The sequence below is a fragment of the Podarcis pityusensis genome (genome assembly GCF_964106645.2).
Source record: "Podarcis pityusensis genome assembly, chromosome: 3".
Taxonomy (NCBI): domain Eukaryota; kingdom Metazoa; phylum Chordata; class Lepidosauria; order Squamata; family Lacertidae; genus Podarcis; species Podarcis pityusensis.
In genome coordinates this window covers 29,183,456-29,209,662 of record NC_138026.1, presented here as the reverse complement: position 1 = coordinate 29,209,662, position 26,207 = coordinate 29,183,456, and the positions used below count along the sequence as shown (strand labels likewise).

Below are 26,207 nucleotides of genomic sequence, written 5' to 3'. Positions count from 1 at the left end.
TTCTCGCAGTGAGGGAACGGCCAGAAGGCCCTCGCGTTGGACCTCAGTGTCTGGGTTGAACGATGGGGGAAACGCTTCTTCAGGTATGCTGGGTCAAGGCTGTTTAGGGCTTTAAAGGTCAGCACCAACACTTTAAATTGTGCTCAGATCAAGTATTGATTGATGTGTAGAGGTCTTTCCTATTCTAATTAATTCAAGAGAGTTCTGAAAGCTGCTCTGTGTGAAAGAAGCAAGCAGAAGATTACTGATGTTTGGGTTATTCCTTCTGAGAAGCTGAGTACAGCTGGTTCTGTTATCTCTTTCTGTCAAGGTCATGCTGACTATCATAGTGAGGTCAGAAGGAACCTGGGTTTCATTCTCTCTCTCTCTCTCTTCCTATCTCTTTTCCTTCTGGTGTGGTGTTCTGTACATAGTATGCTTAGTGCTAAGGTTTAGACTTATAATTATAAGTTATTTTAACTATAAGTTAAGAAATCCAGTTGCAGCATACTTATGGACAGTGTCAATCCTGAATGTATTGGATTTGTGACCATTAAGCTCATTTGCCTTCAGTAGCAGTAAAGATCTGCTGGGTGAAATATAATTGCCTCTGGTCTATTTTGGGCGGATCTTGTACAGTGGTACCTCGGGTTAAGAACTTAATTCATTCTGGAGGTCCGTTCTTAACCTGAAACTGTTCTTAACCTAAGGTACCACTTTAGCTAATGGGGCCTCCAGCTGCTGCTACTGCACAATTTCTGTTCTCATCCTGAAGCAAAGTTCTTAACTCAAGGAACTATTTCTGGGTTAGCGGAGTCTGTAATCTGAAGCATCTGTAACCTGAGGTACCACTGTAATATGTTTAAGTTTTTACTCTGCTAACTATACATTGGAATCTACTCTGGATCAATATTGAGTAGAATTCCATGGCTGCCGCTGCCACAATATTAGCGTTGAAATTAATTGCAGAGCTGAGTAACTTCATTCTTGAAGAGTTTAGCCACCCAATTACAGGCAGACGCTGTGTGCTCCAGAGCTCCACACCCCTGGTAAGAAATGACCATTCTTTGGATGACAGAGAGCCAATCTTCTTGGTGGTTTCTTGAAAACACAATGGACGCTAAACCCACAGCCTTGTGGTAGGCCTGTTTACAAGCCTGAACATGTGCTCAGTTGGCTCTGGAGCAAGATCGATACCACTTCTGCTGCAGCCCTCAATTGGTCATTTTCATCGACCTCAGCTGCTCCGTATACCAAGGAGTAAAGTGGGATCTATGGCACCAGCAGCAATCGTGTCAATGACCCTACAAGCCTCGCAATTCCATAGTGAAACCACAACCTCAACCAGCTCTATCCACTGGGGGGTAAAACCCCAGAGCAGTCAGAAATCTATCAGATTCTATCAGTTTCTGGGAGAGGATCAACCTAACTGATCTCCCACCCCTGCAGGGGAAAATTGATGCCGCAAGTCCAAACCTGTCTCCGGAGCTGTCCCTGGAAGCAGAGAAATGGAAGATCACAAACAAATGCAATATTTTGCTTGAATCAGATGTACAGGTTTATGAATGAATAAAACTGCAGGCTCCTCTTGCATCAAAGCCAGGCCTGTGTTGTGTGTTTACTACAGAGATGTGGAGCCAGAAAACAAGTCATTGGGACCTACTTGGTGCATGGAATTGGAAATGGAAAGAAATAGTACCTTGGGGTCTTAAAAATTCCAATCTTCTGAAAGAACAGCATTATCACAACCAAAAAATTGTATTTCATGCTTGTGTGCTTTCATATTAGTAACTAACGGCACAGTCCCAGCTGCTGGGTGAAGATAAACCATGCTGGTTCATGGTCCAAATATCGCCCAAATGGGGGTTAAAAAAACCACCAAACTTCTTACAGGTTAATGCTGAGCCAGTAGTTGTGACCTCGAACCTATTTGGATGTTCCACAATGCTACCTGTGATGAAATATTACTGGCTTGCACCGGGACAAACTTAATACATCTTAGGATATGTGCCAATTTGTGTCATTTGGCTTTCGTGAGTTAGCAATTAAAACGTGAAGAGCTGGCTTTCGGCAATTGGTACGGCGCTTTACGAGAGTGTCCAATAAGGATGGAAAGAGGTTCATTCCACCTCATCAAAAGGATACCAGATACCTGCTTTTAAAGAAATGCCAACATGATAAAGTTAAAAAAATCTTTCCAAGAAAATGATTGTAGCAATGACAGTGATGAGAAAAACAATGATTTTTTTTCATCTGGAGAGCACAGAAGTCTAATGACTGTTAATAACTTACATTCTGCTGTAGATGAAAAATGAGACGAGCCTACAGCACTTGGTCAACAACCAATTTTTTTCCTGAATGCCTTTTTTGAGGAGTGGGTGTAGTAGTGAAGGAGGGGAGAGGGCTCTCGTGTTTGAGTCCCGCTTGAGGTTTTACGTTCTTACGTTCCTACAGAATTGTTCTCCGTGTAACGGTTTGCTGATAGGTCCTATGACTACAGGTACTGCTCCCTCCACACACCTTTCTTCAGCTGGATTGTTGGACAACAGCGTCCATCAGCCCCAGTCAGCCTGACCAATGGTCAGGTATGGAAAGAACTGTAGTCTCACAACATATGGATGGCCACAGGTTCCCCACACCTGCTCAACCGAATCAAGAGTGAACAAGAATACAATTCTGTATTGGTGCAATTTAAATGAAACGGCTGACTCAAGGAGTTCTGAAGAAACACTTCTATGGAAAAATAAGATCAGGGCAATCGGCACAGATCTGTCAAGATAAAATGCAGCTGTATTCAAATCTGGGAGTGTATGTAGCTGTTCACGGTCTTCAGACTAGAGACTATGTGAGCAGATTACCAACTTCCATACAGTTGCAGGTAGGAAAGCAAATTAACAGCATAATATTCTTCTTACTGGTGTGCTACCAATAAAAAGATCATCAAGTCAGAAGGTACCTATGGAACATTATTTTCTCACAGCTGAACTTAAGATTTCAGCAGATTACCACTACCTCTTTAGAATGTATGCATACTGCCGTGACATAGAGATAATGCATCTGTGGAACTGGCTTCATTTATGTAAATTATTTACTGTTTTCTCTACTTTGTGCCTATGCTACAATTAAACTGTCATTTCACCATGTGTCCCAATGCACTGGTCTACACAAGATATAATGGTTTGTCTACTCCCAGATGAATCCGAACACAGATCTTGCCAAATCGCACTGTTTCAGCTTCCCCAAAGAAAACTCATACAGGTTTCTTGAATAATGTGAACATGAACTGGACTTCTCCACGACCCTTCCCCTCTGCAGGGAGGTGGGACTAATTCCGCCCCCACTTAATGGATCCAAATGGTTTCCAGAGAGTGGTAGGGGATGCTTTAGCCCATGTTGATGGCCTTTCAGCTGATTCCCTGGTGGCCCGCTGGAATGCGGAGTTAACCAGGGCTATTGACTGTCTGGCTCCGAAGCGCCCTCTCTGATTGCATGGAGCCCGGACAGCCCCGTGTTTTTCTTCGGAGCTGAGAGCGATGAAACAATCGCTGAGACGGCTAGAGCGTCGGTGGCAGAAAACTCACTCCGAATCTGACCGGACACAGGTTAGAGCTCAACGTCGAGCCTACCAAGTGGCGATCGCGACGGTGAAGAAGACCTTCTTCACCGCCTCTATTGCATCTGCAGAAAATAGTAGCAGGAGACTCTTTCAGGTGGTCCGCAATTTAACGGAACCACCTTTACCACCAGGGCCTTGTAAAGACCCCGAGATCTCCTGCAACGATTTTGCAAAGTTTTTTGCAGATAAAATCACTCATATTCGGAAGGAGCTAGACACCACCGTGGGAGCAGGGCTGGGGCGGGAGAGTGCTAGAGCCCTGTCTGGTCAAGTTGCATGGAATCAATTTCAATCCGTTACCCCCGAGGATGTGGACAGGCTGCTTGGACGCGTGAAACCAACCACCTGTCTCCTTGATCCTTGCCCATCCTGGCTAATAAGAGCAAGCCGGGAAGGGCTGGGCGATGGGCTCTGCGGGGTGGTGAATGCTTCCCTCTGTGAGGGAACATTCCCAGATCCGCTGAAAGAGGCGGTCATTAAACCGCTTCTTAAAAAACCATCTTTAGACCCGGCCAGTATGGCCAACTATCGCCCAGTCTCAAATCTTCCATTATTGGGCAAGGTGATTGAGCGCATGGTTGCTGAACAACTCCAGGCACGCCTGGAGGATGCGGACCATTTGGATCCCTTCCAATCAGGATTCAGGCCTCATCATGGGACTGAAACTGCCTTGGTCGCACCGGTTGATGATCTCCGGCGAGCTAGGGACAAAGGTGAGAGTTGTTTCCTAGTTCTGCTGGATCTCTCAGCGGCCTTTGATACAATCGACCATAACATCCTTTTGGACCGTCTAGAGGGGCTGGGAGCTGGGGGCACTGTTATACAGTGGTTTCGCTCCTTCCTCCTGGGCCGTGTCCAGAAAGTGGTGTGGGGGATGAGGGGTGTTCAGACCCCTGGGCCCTCGCTTGTGGGGTGCCTCAGGGTTCCGTCCTCTCCCCCATGCTTTTTAACATCTATATGAAGCCGCTGGGAGAGATCATCAGGGGGTTTGGACTGGGTGTCCATCAATATGCAGATGATACCCAGCTCTACCTCTCTTTCAAATCAGAACCAGTGAAGGCGGTGAAGGTCCTGTGTGAGTGCCTGGAGGCGGTTGGAGGATGGATGGATGGATGGCGGCTAATGGATTGAAGTTGAATCCTGACAAGACAGAAGTACTGTTTTTGGGGGACAGGGGGCGGGCTGGTGTGGAGGATTCCCTGGTCCTGAATAGGGTAACTGTGCCCCTGAAGGACCAGGTGCGCAGCCTGGGAGTCATTTTGGACTCACAGCTGTCCATGGAGGCGCAGGTCAATTCTGTATCCAGGGCAGCTGTCTACCAACTCCACCTGGTACGCAGGCTGAGACCCTACCTGCCCGCGGACTGTCTCGCCAGAGTGGTGCATGCTCTAGTTATCTCCCGCTTGGACTACTGCAATGCGCTCTACGTGGGGCTACCTTTGAAGGTGACTCGGAAACTACAACTAATCCAGAATGCGGCAGCTAGACTGGTGACTGGGGGCGGCCGCCGAGACCACATAACACTGGTCTTGAAAGACCTACATTGGCTCCCAGGACGTTTCCGAGCACAATTCAAAATGCTGGTGTTGACCTTTAAAGCCCTAAATGGCCTCGGCCCAGTATACCTGAAGGAGCGGCTCCACCCCCATCATTCTGCCTGGACGCTGAGGTCCAGCCCTGAAGGCCTTCTGGCGGTTCCCTCATTGCGAGAAGCAAAGCTACAGGGAACCAGGCAGAGGGCCTTCTCGGTAGTGGCGCCCGCCCTGTGGAACGCCCTCCCATCAGATGTCAAAGTGATAAACAACTACCTGACATTCAGAAGACATCTTAAGGCAGCCCTGTTCAGGGAGGTTTTTAATGTGTGATATTTTAGTGTTTTTTGGTTTCTATGGAAGCCGCCCAGAGTGGCTGGGGAAACCCAGCCAGATGGGCGGGGTACAAATAAGAAATTATTATTATTATTATTATTATTATTATTATTTTATTATTATCTACCACCCTTAACAAGTAAGATGTTGTCAACCAGGAGTTACCTTTGTCATGCTTTGTGTGCTGTTAATTGGAAACTTAATTGCATATATATATATATATATATAGCCATGTGGAAAAGAGACTATTTTAAACCATTCCACATGCCCACTGCCACCAGTAATGGATTGTTCATGAGCAGCACTTCCTCATTTTTTCTCCATTTTAAGACAAGTATTTTCTTTTGAAGTGGGATTTGTGGGTTACAAAGCTCATGCAGCTGTTTCTGGTGGCCACAATGTGTTAATCGCTTTGATGGCAATAGAACGCTCATAGCTTAGTGGCAGAGCACTTACCTTGCATGAATGAGGCTGCAAGTTCAGCCCCCAGCCCCTCCAGCTAGGGAGATGGGAGGTCTGAGAAAGTTCACGCATGACACCAAACCACAGTTTATTAAACTTAGGTTTGTTAAACTATAACATAGCATTATGTGTGAACCCAGTCCAGCAGTTTAACTATTGTTTATTAAATATGGTTAATGGTCACTTGTCACTTTACAAACCTTAGTTAACATTAGCCATAGCTTAGTGTTATGTTAAAACCTGAAGCTCCTCCTTAACTATGGTTAAGGAACCATCATCACTCAATAGCTATAGATCCACAAGTGGAGAACAGCAAAAATTTTTACAAACTTCTCTCAAGATTCATCTGCTGTCACTGGTACTTTTAACTATTCTGTGATGTAATAAACCAAGTGATTGTCTGACAACTTATGTTTAACTATGGTTAATCTTAACCCTGGTTTAGCATTATGTGCCATCCAAGCCGTGGTCAGAGCAGACAAGCTTAATGGAACAAATGTTTGACTTGATCGTTTCATGTGGTTCAAATGCTTTAGAATAGTATTTATGGGAATCGGTATTTATGGGAATCACCTGTTGTTTATAAATTGTTAAGACTTGATCTAACCTCTCAATCACCTTCAATTCTGGCAGTTTTACAGGAGAAATGCAAAGAACCAGTTCCTACTCTTTTGGTGTTCTTTGTTTGCTGCTCCAGGGCTGCAGCTTTTGAACTTACCACCCACCACTTGCAGTCAACCAAAGAGCAATTACCTTTTCCCTCTAGTACAGAAGGAAATCTGTTAGGGATGACGTGTCAATTCAGGCAAAATATGTCTTTCTGCTGCAAAACACACTGAATGCTGGGATGCATTTAGCTTTTGCAATTGCATACATTAAAAACAAATAAATAGGTTTATCCACCCCGTGGTTTTCTGTTTTTTGTTTAGTGCTGTAACACTTTACGACTAAAAATAAAGTAAGGCTCATTGTACATTTGCAAAATTAAAGCCCAGTTCAGTGTCATTTCAATGCTAGGCTTGGAAACCACCCATTGATTAAGTTTATCTATTGCTTTCCCATAGAAACTGTGCTCAAAGCAACATACAGAGAAAACAGAATTAAAACAAAACTGCATAAAAACCCTAAAATGTAAACATAAAACATGTTTAATAGATCTGAAGAAAAAACTAGGAATCCATCAAGTAAGATGCCATCAGGTAACGAATGCTTCTGTAAGAAGTATATAGGATTACGATGGAACATGGGCATAGCCGGAGGGGGGCAGCTGCCCCCTGATCAAGTAAAACGATAGAAATACTTAACTAACTGAACAATCACGTCGATTCTGCCCCCTAACAAAAGTTCTTTCCCCCCCAACAAAATGCTGCCCCCCTAACAAAAATCCTGGTTACGCCCATGCGATGGAAGGCACATAAGGAAGGAGTATTTGCGGAGTGCCCTAGAAAGTAAGTTCAAGACAGAAGGAGCCACCACTGAAAAAACTTTGGTGTGTATTGCTTGAGAACTGGGCTGAGCAAACAGAACCACAAGCAGAGAGCCCCACTGGAACGTCATAAGGTGTTAGAAGATAAACAGGGTGTTCGAAAAGGAACTATACACCTACCATATGTAGTACATTGTCCAAAGGTGTAATACTTACTTTTTGAACACCCTGTACAGTACAGTGGTACAGTGGTCACATACGCTTCATGTTACAGACTTCGCTAACCCAGAAATAATACCTCGGGTTAAGAACTTTGCTTCAGGATGAGAACAGAAATCGTGCTCCGGCAACGCAGCGGCAGCAGGAGGCCCCATTAGCTAAAGTGGTACTTAAGAATAGTTTCAGGTTAAGAACGGACCTCTGGAATGAATTAAGTACTTAACCCGAGGTACCACTGTATATGTATTAAGGCACCTAAGGTATATAAGACCCAGGGCCATCTCACACTTTGAAAGTTCCTATGCTTCTTTGAGGCGAGGAAGCCAGTATCTGGTGCAAATGTGACAAGTACTGTGAAAATGCACCACTGCCATCCGATGCTCAATACGTAAGGCGGTGGGCCAAGGAGTAACCCTCCTTCCTTAAGGGAGTGTGACCTCATCTAGAAAAGGAGATTTCCACTATAATGGAAACAAAATGAAAAAATTCCTTCCAGTAGCACCTTAGAGACCAACTAAGTTTGTTATTGGTATAAGCTTTCATGTGCATGCACACTTCTTCAGATACGTGTGCATGCACACGAAAGCTCATACCAATAACAAACTTAGTTGGTCTCTAAGGTGCTACTGGAAGGAATCTTTTCATTTTGTTTCGACGACGGCATACCAACACGGCTACCTACCTGTAACTACCACTATAATGGGATTTAGCCTCCTGATTAAGAGATCTTGCAGCTGCACTTGGAGCCGACCCCAAACAAAAACAGACCAAGGAGGCGTCCTTTAACATACTGATGCCAACAGTGATGTAGATAGGGGCTGTCGCGGGATCCAGAAACCCACAGCGTAGGGGGGGACCCCACTACCACCATTGAAAAGAACCCTGCGCTTTCAGGTGGCGACGGGCGCCTTCCTCCTTCCCTTATCTCTATGGCTTAGAGGAAGCGGATCTTCGCGCCGGCTCCTCCCCCTCGCGGCTCTTCTTTTCTTTCTTTCTCCCGAACGGAGTTAGCTCCTCCCTGCCGAACCTTCTCTCGGCGGCGTTGATCCGTCCGATTCCCATTGGCTATGCAAAAGAGGGAACGTCGGGAGCGCCAATGAGCGGCGGCCACGGCTGGAATCGGCGAAGCTTTGGGTGCCCTTAACCGGAGGGGAAGTCGCAGGAGCGTGGAGAGAGAGCGCAGGAGCTTGTTAAGAGTGCAACATGGGCGCGTTCGGCGTGAGGCGCTTTCTGCTTGGTAAGGGGCGCGCGTGGGTGGTGGGGGAGGAAAGAGGTGCCGGAGCTTTAATTAATAGCAAGGTCGGGGAGGGTGGGGGTCGTTGCAAGCTTATTAATAGGATATGGGGGAAGCCCAGGCCTGTTGGGCGGCTGTGGTTTGGGGTGGGTGGAAGAAGCCAGCTCTATTGTCCAGGCTGAAAACGGATCGTGGTTTCTATACCCTGCCCAGAATCAATATTTTAGATCATGGGAGTGATAAATATTTTAGATCATGGGAGTGATAAATATTTTAGATCATGGGAGTGATCAATATTTTGGATCATGGGAGTGGGTGCGCCAAATTGCTTTCTTTTGAACTACGTTTTGAAACAAAGCTCAAGTATCCTTTTAGAAGAAGAGAGACTTTGCATCTTTCTCAATTTTTGCTGCTGGTTGGGGGTTTCCTTAGAGCAGGAACCTAGGAAGCTGCCTAATACAGAGTCAAACCAATGGTCCATCTAGCGCAGGCATCCCCAAACTCAGCCCTCCAGGTGTTTTGGGACTACAACTCCCATCATCCCTAGCTAACAGGACCAGTGGTGATGGGAATTGTAGTCCCAAAACACCTGGAGGGCGGAGTTTGGGGATGCCTGATCTAGGGCTTTGCTGCGAAAGATTATGAGTGTAATGTATTATATGCATTTTTTTTGTCCCACCCTTCCTCCCAGGAGCTCTCAGGGTTGCGTACATGATTTCTCCCCATACCTGTTCATTCTTGCAGCAACCCTGTAAGGCCCCTGGGCCTTAGGCTGCCTACCCCTGCTTGGGCTGATGGGTGGTCTAGAGCAAGCTTCATGGCTGAACAGGGTTTTCAACCTGGGCCTCCCTAGGCCACGGTCAATACTCCAGCCCAGCCTTTCTCAACCTTGGATCCCCAGATGTTGGACTACAACTCCCATCATTGCTAGCTAGTGGGGGGGGTCAGGGATGATGGGAACTGTAGTCCAACAACATATGGGGACCCAGATGGTTGAGAAAGGGTGCTCTAGCCAGTAGACAAGATGCACACCACATAATTGTTGCTTTGGTCCTGCTTGCACTGTCTTATTTTGATATAAGTCCTCTCAACCTCTGTGAGCCTCTTGAGCAGCAACTTTTTTCAGCTGTGGGCCGGTCCACCGTCCCTCAGACCATGTAGTGGGCCAGACTATATTGGGGGGGGCGGAGAATGAACAAATTCCTATGCCCCACAAATAACGCAGAGATGCATTTTAAATAAAAGGACACATTCTACTCATGTAAAAACACCAGCCAGGCCCCACAAATAACCCAGAGATGCATTTTAAATAAAAGGACACATTCTACTCATGTAAAAACACTTTGATTCCCGGACCATCCGTGGGCCAGATCCGGCCCCTGGGCCTTAGGCTGCCTACCCCTGCTCTTGAGTATACATTCCAATTTTCTGTGATGAGATCTTGTTAAAAAGGGGGGTGAGGTGGAAATGGCTTGATGCTGCCTGCTTTTGCAAAGGCATCTTCTTTCACATGTTAAAACAGACCTTTTGCTAGTTAAGAATAGAGAGAACAAGGATGGTCAGTCTGCTTTGCTGTGGATAACAGCTACATGTTTAAACACACCCACACCCCACTCTTTTCTTCTGGACTCAGGTTTTGGAAGAGATTAATGCTAGCAGGCAATGTTCTTTTAGGTCTTCATAAAATGACCTGTTGGTTGGTATATGTTGGAATGATTTGTCCATGTAGCTCACTCATGTGAAACCCATTAACTGTTTTATCCTGGAATCGTGCTCATGGGGCCAGCTACAACTGCTGATGAGCAGGATTATTGGGCTGCAAACAATTACCCTGGGCTCTACTAATACATACGTACTAAAGACTGGATTTTTTCAAACGGGATGTGGTGCTGAACATAGAATTGTAGGGTTGGAAGGGACCCCCAAGGGATAATACCTTGCTGTGCAGGAATCTCAACACATGGTTCTCCATCCAATTTGAAACCATACCAGACCTTGCTTTGCTTTGCAAAAGGGCTAGGAGTTTTATTGCTTAAGTCAGAGGTAGTTTTATTGCTGTCCTTTTTTAAAAAAAGAAAGAAAGGCAGGAAGGCATGTTAGGCATATTATTCTACTAATGAACTACAGTTTTTTAATTAACAGCCATTTTTATTGGAATAAAGCCACTGCAAATGCATACTGGTGAAATGATATGTGGTGTGATAAATTGTGCCGGTTGGTGCAGTCAACACTGGAAGCAGAAGTGCTTAGTGCCCTGAGTTCCAAGAAGCTTGAGATACAACACACATCTGTGCATGTCTGTTGTGTCTTAAGAGGATTGCAGCCTGAGCTGGAGTGAATCCAGTCTTTACAGAACCCTGACTTGGACTCCATGAAAGAATAAGCCATCAGGAGAATTATCTCTGTACAGCACCAACTATAGAATGATGTGTTGTCAGGCCGCGTACAAGACCTGCTAACCTGTAAAAGGGCACACAATGTATGTGACACAAACCAGTTGGAAGCCCCCCTTGTGCTTTGAGCTCTGGTGACTGTGGTTGTGTGAAGAGAGAGGCAGCACCAAATTAATGGCAAAGGTGGGGCATGGGTGTGTCACGTAGCCTAATAACAATTCTTCTCCTGTTGGGATTGGTGGTGCTCTCTGGCATCACTTTTCCCCCTTGCTTTAACACGCATGAATTCTCTTTGCCATAAAAGCAGCAAGGGTGATGCTTGTCTCTCTGAAAGGATATTGACTTTTGTTCAAATTTTGCATTATAGGAATGGTAAGCTGCTCGTTCTTCCTTGCTGTCAACGGCTTATATTCTCCCAGCGACGATGTTATAGAGCTGACCCCTACAAACTTCCACAAAGAGGTCATCCACAGCGACAGTTTGTGGCTCGTAGAGTTCTATGCACCATGGTGAGTAACGATTGAGCCACATCTTCTGGCGAATAATTACTGTTGGGGTGTGTTCCGTCTGCACCAACATTCACCAGCTTGGTGCTCTTGAAATGTTTTGGACTACAACTCCCATCAGCCTCAGACAGCCGATGGGAGTTGTAGTCCAAAATGTCTGAAGGGCATCAAGCTCTTATGTGTGAGTGAGGAGCAGGGCTGCAACTTTCAGTCTTCATTTTCTTGCTGCCCATGTTCCCTCAGTGGCCAGTTGCACACCAATAAAAAGTGAGAGTTGGTGTATGGGGACCTTGTCTGTTTAGAGTTCTTAGTTGCATACAGCCAGTGCATCATATTTGCAGGGTGTGGCCAGTGGTATCATTTTTCCTCCACAAATGTTGAGCATATGTATAGGTCAACAGTTGGTTTGGCCTCCTCCGAGAATGACAGCTATAATCACCCTTAGCCACTCCTCTGGAGGCTGCATATTCGCAATGGGTGGGGCACCCCATGAATACATGACATCACCCACACATAAAGCACAGAGCACCCCCTTCCTCAGCTGATCCCTGCATTGCCTCTTCCTCACTCACCTGATGAGCCAGGAGGGTTTGATCTGCATTCTCCATCATGGCAGGGAGGGTTCTGGTCATTCTAGACCAGGCATGTCCAACTCCCAAGAGACTGCGATCTACTCCCAGTATAATAATAATAATAATAATAATAATAATAATAATATATTATTATTATTTGTACCCCGCCCATCTGGCTGGGTTTCCCCAGCCACTCTGGGCGGCTTCCATAGAAACAAAAAATACAGTAAAATATCACAGATTAAAAGCTTCCCTGAACAGGGCTGCCTTAAGATGCCTTCTAAATGTCAGGTAGTTATTTATCGCTTTGACATCTGATGGGAGGGTGTTCCACAGGGCGGGCGCCACTACCGAGAAGGCCCTCTGCCTGGTTCCCTGTAGCTTTGCTTCTCACAATGAGGGAACCGCCAGAAGACCCTCGGCGCTGGACCTCAGCATCCGGGCAGAATGATGGGGGTGGAGACGCTCCTTCAGGTGTACTGGGCCGAGGCAGTGCCATAAAATAATTGGCAGTGATCTACCCATTGTCTTTGGAGGGAGGAGAGTGCATTTTTTAGGCAGGGGCGTTGGCCAGAGTTGTTGAACTTTCGGGGGGGACAAGACTTGTTGAGCTTTTTTTAGGGGGGCCTGAGATGTTGAGCATTTTATGGGGGGTTGAATAAGAACACTGACTATCGCACGCAGCGCTACAGCAAACTTGTTTCCGCATTCCACAACGTTCTCTGTGTGAAAGAAGCAAGCAGAAGGTTACTGATGTTTGGGTTATTCCTTCTGAGAAGCTGAGTACAGCTGGTTTAAACTGGTTCTGTTGTCTCTTTCTGTCAAGGTCATGCTGACTATAATAGTGAGGCCAGACGGAGCCTGGGTTTCATTCTCTCTCTTTCTATCTCTGTTTCTGTAGCCATCAAGCCTCATCATTCTTACCCCCTCCTTTACCATCTGGCTTGGCATCCCCTTCAACTGGCTGCTTTTCATAGAGCTGGCCCTGCTGCCATCTCTCCTCTCAACCTTTGCAACACACCTGATTTATAAGGTGGTTGTAAATGGCGCCATCCCAGCTGCCTCTGCTGTTTTGTTTGCTCCCCCCCCCCCTTTATCAACACTAAAGACAGACACAAAAACCAGCCTGCCACATCAGCTCCTGCTGCACCCACACTCCGTGTCTCCACTTGCCACGGACACACTGATACCAAACTATAAAACAATTGGAAACCTGTGGTGTTGCTTGAAATTCAATGAATGTTCTTTGTGTTCCCTGTTCCTGCAAAATATTCTAAGTGGCTGGATTCCTGTGCACCTTGGATTCAAAAGAGTTCTTAAATCTGTGTGTGTGTGTGTTTTCTTCTTCCCCTTTAAGGTGTGGCCACTGCCAAAGACTGACACCTGAATGGAAGAAAGCTGCAACAGCACTGAAAGTGAGTAACCGCAACATGACATTTCTAGCGCAGCCTTCTGTAACCTGGTGGCATTGTCCCTGATTCCATTGGCCATGCTAGCATGGGATGCTGTGGGTTGTAGTCCAAGGCATTTGGAGATTGGGAGAGGCCAGTCTGTGTTGACTGGCAGCTACTCTCCAGGGTTTTGGACAGGAATGTTTGCAGCCCTGCCGGGGCATGGACCTGGCAAAGCACGTGCCCTACGGCGCTGCTGTGGCCTTTTTCTCTCTTGGTGTTTGGAAGGTGGCTGCCTTTTGTAACACGCGTTTCTTATTTGCTTTGAACAAGCGTATTGTTTTGCAATCTTCATTTTAAACACTCTGGAGCCTTAACTTGACAGTTTTGCGATTGCAAAAGTGGCGTGTGCGATGTCCCGTTTCACACAGGAGAGCTCCCTGGTTTGTAAGGGAGCATTCAAACCACAGTTTCCCGAGTCAGATGCAGCTCAACAAAACTAGGAAGTCCCCTTTGCTGCTGGGTGTGCAAGGAGAAGCGAAGGGAGTGCTTTAGCTTGTTGCTTGTTCTTGCTACAATAAACCATAATTCCTTAGAGTTGTTACATTGTCTGAAGTGGGCCACCCCCAAGACTGTAGGCTACTAAGCAGTACAGTCATGCCTCATGTTACGTCCGCTTCATGCTACGTTCTTTCAGGTTACGTCCCGCGGCGACCTGGAAGTACCGGAAAGGGTTACTTCTGGGTTTTGCTGCTCGCACATGCGCAGAAGCGCAAAATGACATCATGCGCAGAAGCGGCAAATTGCAACCCGCACGTGCGCAGATGCGTCGCTGCGGGTTACACTCTTTTCATGTTGCAAACAGGCCTCCGGAACGGATCCCGTTCGCAACCAGAGGTACCACTGTACTTTTATTTCATCTTACATTCTTCTTACCTTAACTGCATCATTGTAGCAATACCTATATTATTCTAGATGAGGCTTCCTCAAACTCGGCCTCCAGATGTTTTTAGCTTACAACTCCCATGTTCCCTAGCTAGCAGGACCAGTGGTCAGGGATGATGGGAATTGTAGTCTCAAAATATCTGGAGGGCCGAGTTTGAGGAAGCCTGTTCTAGATCTTCTCCATCATGTTATCCTGTGATCAGGATGGTTAACACCTACTAAAATTCAAGACTGACCCCATCAATTCATCATTCCTCTGATTACATTTAAATGGAGAATAAGTTTCATACAGCTCTAATTCTCATTTTTGGAACTTGGTAAAAGTTACTCTCTTATGAACTAAAAATAGCCCTTTATTGAAATCAGCTTTATTAATGTTCAAGCTAAGCACATACTGTGTGTTCATGAGCAGATTCCTTGACTTACCACATTCATCTGGGCAAAATTTAATGTGTGACATCCTACATAGAACCCTATTAACCCCTCTCAACCCCATTTTAAAGGTGGTGCTTAGTTTTCATTCTCAAGTGGATCAATCCTACCTCATCTGAAAGTCTCTTTCTTGCAGGGTATTGTGAAAGTTGGGGCGGTGGATGCAGATAAACATAATTCCCTAGGTGGTCAGTATGGTGTCAGAGGATTCCCCACTATCAAGATATTTGGTGCCAACAAGAACAGACCAGAAGATTACCAAGGTACTTCTGTAAAAGTGGTGGTTTTTACTAGGATTGCTGAGTCTTATACACTTAACTCGGTGTTTCCCAAACTTGGGTCTCCAGCTGTTTTTGGACTACAACTCCCATCACCCCAGTTAGCAGGGCCAGTGGTCAGGGATGATGGGAATTGTAGTCCAAAAAAAACCAAAACCCCAGCTGGAGTCCCAAGTTTGGGAAACACTGATGAGCATATTAAATGAAACTTCTTATAGCCCCCTCTTGTTTCCTAACTAATCAGGCCATGTATTGTAAAGGTAATCATCACACCTTCTCATTTTCTTATACTAAAATCGCCAGAAGTGGGCGTGGTAGTTAGGGAGTCACAGCTGAGAGAGGAAGGGGTAGCTGTTCCCTCCCCAACTGTGTTCTTTTGACCCTCCTTTATTGTAACTGGGCTTGAGAGAAGGCTGTTTTCAAGCCTACTTGCAAGGAGGCAGGATGTTCCACTGCATCTCATCTGTGACTCATTCCTTCTGGCATCTGTGCTTTCTCCCAGCGCAGCACTGCAGTTTTACTGCCTTCTTGGTGACTGTTGGAAGGCTCCATCACATCACAAGACAGTGCTGACAGAATCTGACATGGAGCCAGTCTAAACATTCCTGCCGTCTTTCTCTTACGTTCTTAGGGGGCAGGACAAGCGATGCTATCGTTGATGCTGCTTTAAGTGCCGTCCGGTCAATGGTGAAAGATCGTCTTAGTGGCAGAGGAGGTGGCCAAAGCTACGGAAAACAGGTACGTCCAGGCAGAAAGAAGCAACAGATTGTTTCCTTTCGTGAATGTGTTTTCTAGGCACATCCCTCAAGCTATAATTGGAGAGCAGTTTGGTGAGGATTGGTCTGCATTAAAAAAAAAATGCTTAGTGTATAAGGATTTTAATTATAGGTTTAAAAAGAATTTAAAAAAATAAGTCTGGGAAGGTAAGCTGTTGTAAAGTGCAAAGCAGTGCAGTGTGTTTGCCCATTTAAAACTAGAACATAATCACACGTGGCAAACTTAATGCACGTTGAGGAGTAACTAGCAGGATTGGTCTTTGCTTGTGAAGTATTTGTGGCACATTGTATAAGTATCAAAATACAGTTTGGTGGGAAGTAGCGACGGCAGAAGGTTAAGTGGGGGAAATAAAAGTGTGTTTTGGGATCGATGGCTGGCAAAGAATGAAATAGCAGACGGGGGGGCGGCAGGGATGGAATTGAAATGCTTCTGGATCTTAGTGGCATCGCCCATTCAAGGCTTGCAAGGTAAAAAGTCCCATCAGTTGTCACCTTTATGGACTTTCCAAAACCAGTTATTCACCTGGGCCAGGTGGCCAAAATCGTACCCACCAGATGTTGGTGGATCACAGCTCCCCATCACCCCTGACCATTGGCCAGTCTGGCTGGGGCTGGTTGGTGTTGGGAGTCCCAGCGACATGGCCGTGGGTGGAGTGGCACCACATTGGCTACCTCTAACCTATACCTTTCAAATAACTCACATGTTTTGCGATCTAGGCTTATCGTTTATGTTGTTTTTTGTTTTATTTTGCATCCATTTATTTTTATTTTTTTCTATCAAAAAGAACCATTTTGTGCCGCTTTCTACAATTCTGATACTGCTGTTTTTGTCTTAAGTGAGCCGCCTAGAGAACACGTTCTGTTGGGTGGCCATATAAACCTAGTTAAAATACACAGGAACGAAAGCAGGTTTGTAAATCAATTAAATAGTAAAGATGCCATAGAGCAGGCATGTCCAAGTAGGCTGCGATCTACTAACCCAGTATAAAAAACCGGCAGTGATCTACCACACTCTCCCATTGTCATTCCTCAACTTAAACACATAATATTTGGCTGAGCGGTGGCGCTGTGGGTTTAACCACTGAGCCTAGGACTTGCCGATCAGAAGGTCGTCTGTTCGAATCCCCGTGACGGGGTGAGCTCCCGTTGCTTGGTCTCTGCTCCTGCCAACCTAGCAGTTCGAAAGCACGTCAAAGTGCAAGTAGATAAATAGGTACCGCTCTGGCGGGAAGGTAAATGGCGTTTCCGTGCGCTGCTCTGGTTCACCAGAAGCGGCTTAGTCATGTTGGCCACATGACCCGGAAGCTGTACGCCGGCTCCTTCAGCCAATAAAACGAGATGAGCACCGCAACCACAGAGTCGTCTGCGACTGGACCTAATGGTCAGGGGTCCCTTTACCTTTACTTATGATAGAGAAATAATAAGAAATGATAGTAGCTTCCATGAAACCTGAAACGTTCATTATACTATAAATCAATATTTTTTTTTAAACACCTGCTTGCCTCCGTTGTTAGTATGACACCTGGCCTGGGTCTGCATTTTGTTAACCGTATGTTAGATATCATGTGAGTCCTGGGTGAGAGCCAGTTCAGAGAATCCGTAAGGTGTTTATCTGTCATGTTGGAACGTTGCTTACTCTTCATCATTTTTAGATATGAAAATGCAGGTTCATGCAAATAAGTTGAACCAAAACATGAGTGTAGAATTTCGCTGCATCTTCTCAAATTAGGAAATTTTTGTCTAGGCACAAACCTCCAAAATCATTTTTCTCTTTCATGGGCCTTCAGAAAAATGTCATTTTTCAGACTTAGTATCTCATTTTCAAGAGCTAGTTTGCGCAATGAGTAATTTTTACTGATAGTGACTGCAATTTCTTTTAGTGTCCAAATCGGATTTGAATGGAAATGACATGTACTCTACAATTTATTCAATTTTTTGGAAGTCACCAAATCTCTTTTTGAACTCCTGAATAACAGAACCAGTTTTGATCACATACTTCTCTGTTTGAAAAACAAAGGCAGGATTTTTTCCCCAGATGGTCTTGCATGTTAGGAAAAGTGACCAGAGGTATTGATTGTAAGGTCAGCCATCATTAGCTTAAATTTGGTTCTGTAGGATGAAACTATGCTCATCAAGTCTCTAATGCATTTATTTTTAGGTTCTAGGTTCATATCACTAAGTTTACCTGTGAAAACTGCAAGGAAAGCCAGATCAAACAACCATGCTTCATCTTCTAACTGAGCGTACTCCTCTCCCCTCTCCTTCAAAAAGGATATTATTTCTTTCAACAAACTGTGAAATCTTAGCAAAAATTTGTGCCTACTGAGCCACCTGTGTGTAAAATTACTTCTGGCTGCCCTTCCTCAAGAGAGAGATTGAAAAGCTGCCTTTGAAGTGATTTTCCACGAATTGAATTTAAAATTTAAAAGCTATGTCCATGACATTCTTTGCATTCAGTCTCTTGCTTGCCAGAACTTGCTGGTGAATGATACAGTGATATGCAAGGAAGTCAGGGAAATCGCCATGCTATCGACAAAAGGCAATAAATCCATTAACCTGACCTCTCATGGCTTTTACTCCATCAGTAGTGATGGCAGCAAGGATGAAGGAATAGAAAGAATTCAATATTTCCTGACCTGTAGTTCTTTCTCTTAAAGAAGCCATCCCAAGTAGTTCTTCTTTGGTGCCGAAATCTTCAAAAATCATATGAATAAAAACTAGCATCTGAGCCGTGTCGCTGATGTCTGTAGATTCATCCACTTGGCGTAAAGAAAGCAACGCAATTGGATACATCTTTCAACAGATGTTCATTTATATTTTTACACATTTTTTTTTCCCATTCAGCGCACAACCGTGTTTCTCGATGATCTTGGATAGCAGCTGTGATCTCCTTTTTTATATTTAAAACCTTCAAAATGATTATCAGCTATTGCAAGAAAACACTATTTCACAAACACTCCCTTCGGTGAAAGGTTTGCCATTTTTACCAATCAGGTTGCTCACCTTGAAGGATGAAATGGTTGCATTGTTAGAATGTGAGCTGGATTTTGCTAGTAATTGTTGCTGAGCAGCTAATTTTGATTTAAGTGCTTTGAGCTTAAGTTTACGCATTTCACTTTTGAGTGGAAAATCAACAGCCAATTTACTACAGTGGAGAGCATTATAGTGGCGTTCCAACTTACCCTTTTTTGGTAAGGACACTGAGGCGTTACAAATTAAACAACTACACTTGTCTTTCACCATCACAAAGGAATACTCAATTTCCCATTCGTCGTGAAAATGATAACTTTTGGACTTCTTTTGGGCACTTATTTTTTTTTACAATAGGGCCTAGGCCTTCTGAAATAATTGATTTAAAAACTATGACTGTGCAAAGACGGTAACAAGAAACTACGCCTCACATTTAAAGTGCAAGGAATCACATCTTCCCTTTCCAGGTTTCGGAAATGAGAATGACATGTATTGGTTCCCAAGCCAAGCAATTGCTGTTTATGGTTTTTCATCTCTCGTAAATTTCTTAAGAGACCTGTTTGCAGTCAGCGACTAGCAAATCATTATTAATAGTAATACTGGTGATGATAATATAATAATGGTGTATATAGCTTTATCGTCTTAACTCAGCGAGACAGAATGCTACCTGCTTTGGAAAGTGTGACAGCCTTAGAGCTACCAGACACCCAGACAAGAAGGAAAACCAATTCAGCTTTTCCATCCTTCATTCGCTTCTGCGGGATCTTCTTTTTTCGCTTGTGCTTAAATTTCCCCCCCTTAATTTGAGAATGGAACAGTCCACTGTTCCCGCTGCCTAGAACCCCCTTATCTGTGAATGGTACAATCCAGTTCCTTGCCAAATCCAGACAGTGATTAACACTGCAGAATTTGATTGGCTGGCAGAGTGCTAACTGTACTCCAGTGCCATTGGTCGATGCCTCTCTTGACTCCTTCTGTGGCCGATCTGCTATTGGGCATGAGACTTCAGGAAGCGTTCCCTTCTCTCACCCCTCCGAGGTCATTCAAGTTAAATAAATAAATAAGCGTAGAAAAGGAGGGGGTGGAGGCCTCGCAACCTAACCTGCTAGGCGGCTAGAAGAGGCTCATTTTCAGCCAATCATTGGCAGTGCTTGGTCACCCTGGCAGTCAGCCCGGAGAAATAAAACGCAAGTTATTAAAGCAGGTCAGCCTTGACCATACATATATTCTCCAGTGATAAGCATCAGTGGCGCTTGATCGACAGACGTCGAAGACCAATACACCGGGAACAAAGCCGATTCGTTTTCCTTGGGGCCGGAGCGCCTCCAATGGCGATGGCAGCAAATAAAAGGCAGACTGCATGGCTGTAGACGCAAGGCTCTTCTGGGAGTGGCACGGCTGCCAACTAATGGGGAATACAAGCGGGGATGGCAGTGCCGTGACTAAGAGCCAATGAGAGACTTTAAGGTTTGGGGGGGAGGGGAGGGAGGCAAAAGTTCTCTTTCTGAGGAGGAAAGAGGACACACACAAAAAATACCACCGTAGTGCGATCGACCAAGATCCATCTCACTATCGACGCGTTGGACTGCCATAGAGTACAGTGGTACCTCGGGTTACATGCGCTTCAGGTTACAGACTCCGCTAACCCAGAAATAGGGCTTCAGGTTAAGAACTTTGCTTCAGGATGAGAACAGAAATCGTGCTCCAGCGGCGCAGCAGCAGCAGGAGGCCCCATTAGCTAAAGTGGTGCTTCAAGTTAAGAACAGTTTCAGGTTAAGTACGGACCTCCGGAACGAATTAAATACTTAACCTGAGGTACCACTGTATAGACCAAGGATAGCGAACATGGTGCCTGCCAGATGATGTTAAGATTACAGTTCCCATCAGCCCCAGCCAGCATGACCAGTGGCCAAGGATGATGGGAGCTGTAGTTCAGCAACACTTGGAAGGACCCACATTGGCTGCCCTGGCATAGACACATGCAGAGAGCGCTCCACAGACTTGTAGCTTGCAATTGCAACTCCCATGTGCCCATGTGGAGTGACTACTGCTAGACTGCAGCAAAGGCGTTCAAACTAAATTTGAGTCCTTTTGTGTTTTGAACTACAGAGCAGCCGGGAAAGCGGTGGCTCGGGCAAAAAGGATGTGATTGACCTGACGGACGACACCTTCGATAAGAACGTCTTGAACAGCGAAGATGTCTGGCTGGTAGAGTTTTATGCTCCTTGGTGCGGGCATTGCAAAAAGTAAGTGGATTGAAGGCGCCGTTTACTTGCTACAGGTGCAAAGTACGACTCAAAATTTATCGGCGGGTGTCTGAAATGTTTATTCGGTACTCCGGTGTAAGGACAATCCTATGTATCGCATCTGCTCAGAAGTGAACCTTGCTGCAGTGGAACTGAACGCATGGACAGTGTAAAGGATTGCAGCCTAAATTGCTCTTCAGCTTGTGACAGCTGAAAATGATGAACATCTTCTGCTTCCCTTATGCTGGGGTTTTCTCTCTTGATTTCAGTGCAGTCCCCTTGGTGCCAGTTACCCTCATGTTCTCCACAAACAAGTCTGGAAAGCTCATAGCTTACAGAGCAGGGGTGGGAAACCTGTGGCCCTTAGACATTTATGAACTACAACTCTTCCTCATTCCTGACCGTTGGCCATTCTGGCTGGGACTCGTGGTAGAGGTGGAGTCTGACAACCTCCTGAGGGGACCCCCCTTGCTTTTACCCCTGGTTTAGTCTCACTCTTATTTCAGTTGTGACAAAAGGTGCTTTAAAATATTAAGATTTTGGATGCCGCTGCTAATTAGTAGTGATCTTTAAAATAAAATAAAAAAGGAACAAACATGCAAAAACCCCACCTTTCTTCCCACAGTTTAGAGCCAGAATGGGCAGCAGCTGCAACAGAAGTGAAGGAGCAGACAAAGGGAAAAGTGAAATTGGCTGCTGTAGATGCTACAGTGAACCAGATGTTAGCAAGCCGATATGGGGTGAGTTGAGCAGAGCAGTGTTCTTTTCCTCAAAATACGTGAAAGTTGTCTCAATTAGGGTTTTGCGGGGGAGTTTAAAAGATACTTTATTGATAAGCACTTTGCTTCAGCAAGTTAATGTACTGCATTTTAAAACAAAAGCAGAGTGAGAGCACAGCCAGGAATTAGTATGATTTTTTAAATGTAGGTATATGTGCTCGGACGTCGTCCCTGCTATGCAGGAAAGCAGCTTTATGTAGAAAGTGTGTAGCCTCCCAGTGGCTATCGCTGCTTTGTCAGGTTTGTGGCTCTGATTTGTTACCATTTGAAACCTCCCAGATCCGTGGGTTCCCGACAATAAAGGTCTTCCAGAAGGGAGAAGAGCCCGTCGATTACGAAGGTGGAAGGACAAAATCGGATATTGTTGCTCGCGCTCTAGACCTGTTCTCAGATAATGCTCCACCGCCTGAACTCCTAGAGGTATTCTTGTCCTGATAATCTGATGAAATGAAGCAAACAGGCCATGTAAGCCAACTCATTGCAGGATGGGATGGGACAAGGGAGCATGTCTTGGGGAGAGTGATGGAGCTAGATAAAGAAGTGTGCTTGGCCAGATTAGGCCTGTGACACAGGTTTCCCCACGCCTGCTTTAACCATTAGTAATTTCATGGGTGATGAGGCATCTGTGTGTTTCTCTCCCTCTCAGATCATCAATGAAGATGTTCTGAAACAAACTTGCGATGCTCACCAGCTGTGCATCATTTCCGTCTTGCCCCATATTCTTGACACAGGTAAATAAAAGCGAGAAAAAGCTTGTTGTCTGTCCCCACCCCACCCCAAATCGTGTTTGTAATAAGTGCCTCAAACACTTTTGCCCTTCCCCGTCTTGTCATAACAGGAGCCGCAGGTAGAAATTCCTACCTGGAAGTCATGCTGAAATTGGCAGATAAATACAAAAAGAAGATGTGGGGGTAAGTCACATCAAAACGCATAGAAGGGAAGAAATGCTGCCAGACCCGTTACTTTTTTAGTGGACGGGTCATTTGTATTCTGCAAAAGAACGTGCCCCATTCAGACATACAAAGGCAGCTATTATTATGAATGTAACACGTGGGAAAGGCAATAACTCAGTGTATTTGCCTTGCATATGGAAGGTCCTAGTTCAATCCCTGGCATCTCCAGTTAGAACCAGGAAAGTTCCCTGCCTGAAACCCAGCAGAACCTGTTGCTAGTCAGTACACTGCAAGATAGAGCAATGCTCTGACTCACGATAAGGCAGCTTCCTATGTTCAGGGGGTCAGGGATTAGGATTGGATGGTATGCCTGCACACTCCAGCCAGCTTTCTCTCTCTCCCTCCCTCCCTCCCTCACCCTTGTCCTGCTTTTGGTGTTCCATTTCACGAGCATTAACCAAGGTGTCGAAGCAAAGGAAGGAAAAACTAGTTTTTTTAAGGCATACAGATGTGAACTGACCTTCATGTACAATGGCAGTGATGTGGGGTTTTTTGCCCCCCAGGTGGTTGTGGACGGAAGCTGGAGCTCAGTCAGATCTTGAAAACTCGTTTGGAATTGGAGGGTTTGGCTACCCAGCTATGGCAGCCGTGAATGCTCGGAAGATGAAATTTGCACTGCTGAAAGGATCTTTCAGCGAGCAAGGAATTAACGAGTTCCTAAGGTACGGAAATCTCTGCATACGTTTTGCTCCATTTGATGGTATCCAAACGGCAAGAACTATATGCCTTTCCCCCTTGAGTTTTGGACACAAGTTGTTGTTTTGCATTGGTAGAAGAATGCTACTGGACTTGAAAATCATTCTTAGGGTTGCTTTTATTTTCCCATTATATCGGAGCTAATTTTTACTTCAACCCTTTAAAGGTTACGTGTGCTTGGTTTTGCATAAACCTTCTGAGCGTGTTAGGTAACCATTTTTTAGGTGCAGCAAATGAAATGAGGAGACCATATATTGCCCACTGGGTGGTGGAAAACAATTATGCCATCTCAGACTTGGTAATGGTTTGGTATTTTTTCACCCACTCAAAAAAACAAAAGCAAATTCTAAACATGACGGAACCTTCTCCTTTTAGGGAACTCTCCGTTGGTCGAGGGTCCACAGCACCTGTAGGTGGAGGGGCTTTTCCAAAAGTTAACACAGTAGAGCCATGGGACGGCAAAGATGGCGAGGTAAGAAGTGCCTTCTTGAACTCTGCGCATCAGAGCATTTTGTTTTAGTGCTTGTTTGGGGATAAACTGTACTCTTTTGGAACCCACTCCATAGCTTGTGATTTTGGATGGGGCGTTCTGGGGTGTCTTCCCCCAGGCTGCCCGTTACCAGATCAGATTTAATAGCATTGTAAACATCTGTTCTGTCTTCACGTAGACTATGGATAGCCAACCTGGTGCCCCCCATATGTTGCCAGACTACAACTCGAGCCATCTGTCACCATTGACCATGCAGTCTGCAGCTGATGGGAGTTGTTGTCCACAACATCTGAAGGAGTACTACATTGTCATAGACTTTGCTAAAATCCCAATTCTCATTATTCATCTATAGCAGGCACATCCAACTTCCAAGAGACTGCAGTCTACTCCCAGTATAAAAAAACTGGCTGTGATCTACCCATTGTCATTGCCCTTTTTAGGGGAAGGATGCCCCAGAGTTGTTGAGCTTTTTTTTGAGGATCAGTGAGGACCACACAAGCGATCACTTTACTTAATACCACAATCGACCTGTTGGACATGCCTGATCTATAGTATTGCCACGTCTCCTGCTGTTTAGCTCATCAGAAAACCTCTTTTTTTCCCCCACTTGAAGTCACTCTCTCTGATATTTCTTTGATTGCAGTTCTATTTTAAAGCTTTCCGCCCGTCTTTTGGTCTTACATTCCAATCATATACTGCTATAGATGGTTTTGGCAACTTCCCTGCTTCCTTTTGTGTGATGCTCTACTAATAAAACTCTTGCAACAAACCACTGTGCTAAATAAAAAAGTACTCTCTCAATATACCGTATACCTGCTAACTTCAGTTTATAAATGTCTCTGGTTAGCGTTTTCTACTTGCTGGTGGCATTGAGAGTGAAGCAAGTTCACAGGAAGACTGAACCACCTTCCAATATCAAAGTTTTAATGAGCTGCATACATCTTTGTGTATGAGTGAGAGCTGTCTGTTCAAGGGCTGCCAACGTGGTGCAGGTCAGCTGTTTAGGACTACAGCTCCCATCAGCCTCAGGCAGTATAGCCAATGGCAAGTGGATGGTTGGAGTTGTAGCCCACAATGCCATAAAGGCACCACTTTGGCTCTTCTTGCTCTAGTTAAATTGCATAAGTATATCCCCTAATTTGAGGACACATTTAAAAAGGGTGTTGGTCGAGGTGCACAAACTGAAAGGTAGCTAAACCTTTGTTTTAAAGCAAAGAAGTCTCCTGCAACAATGGCTGGCATAGATAAGAGTCTTATTTGTGTGTTGGCCATGTGCGTTTGAGCTTCCTGTCATGGTTCGAGCACACGGTTTCTGAATTTGTTCAAAGAAGCACATGGAGACACCAGTTGATGCATCTGGATACCTGTAAACTTGATTCACACTCTGCTTGGTTGCCTTATAGCTGCCAGTCGAAGAGGATATCGATCTCAGTGATGTAGATCTCGACGACTGGGATACCCAGAAGGACGAATTGTGAGAGCAGGAAGACACTTTGTTTCTTGAGAGACTTTGAGCAGTAGTTTGACGGAACATCTCTTTGCATCCCACGGATACTCCAGTGGCCTTTTTGCCGAGAGAAGCCCCCTCGGCCCGCTACCGTAAGCACTGTTGCAAGTGAACTGTGTGCCTCTCAAGAAAGCCCATCTTTAAAATTCTGTGAATTTTTTTTTTGTATCGAGTAAAATTGATTGTATCCTGTGCAACAGATATTTGCGGGGGGGTGACGCTGATCTTTCATTGAAATACTCCTGTTTTAGCTTTTCTCCAGCTGGTATGTGGTTGACCGTGACCCAAGACTTTGTTTAACTAGTTTTAAAACGTGATCTAATTCTCTCCCCCTCCCCCTCAAAAATCTAGGTTATGCCAGCCTTCGTTTCAATGAAAGAATAAAACAAATATTTTTGACAAACAATGTCAGTGTTGTACATTGTATGCAGCACTATATTCTGATAAGCAGCACAGTGTTTCTGGTGTC

At 45.1% G+C, this 26,207-nt stretch overlaps 1 protein-coding gene across 1 annotated transcript; it reads left to right on the top strand.

The window, feature by feature from the left end:
* Window positions 1-8,652: 8,652 nt before the first annotated feature.
* PDIA6 (protein disulfide isomerase family A member 6) lies at window positions 8,653-26,144 on the top strand. Its single transcript, XM_080998477.1, has 13 exons — window positions 8,653-8,807; window positions 11,565-11,706; window positions 13,633-13,690; window positions 15,180-15,306; window positions 15,953-16,059; window positions 21,177-21,313; window positions 21,939-22,053; window positions 22,372-22,512; window positions 22,739-22,823; window positions 22,931-23,003; window positions 23,549-23,707; window positions 24,117-24,213; window positions 25,635-26,144. Exons 1-13 carry the CDS (start codon window positions 8,774-8,776, stop codon window positions 25,707-25,709), a joined length of 1,350 nt encoding a protein of 449 aa, XP_080854603.1. The 5' UTR covers window positions 8,653-8,773; the 3' UTR covers window positions 25,710-26,144.
* The last annotated feature ends 63 nt before the right edge of the window (window positions 26,145-26,207 follow it).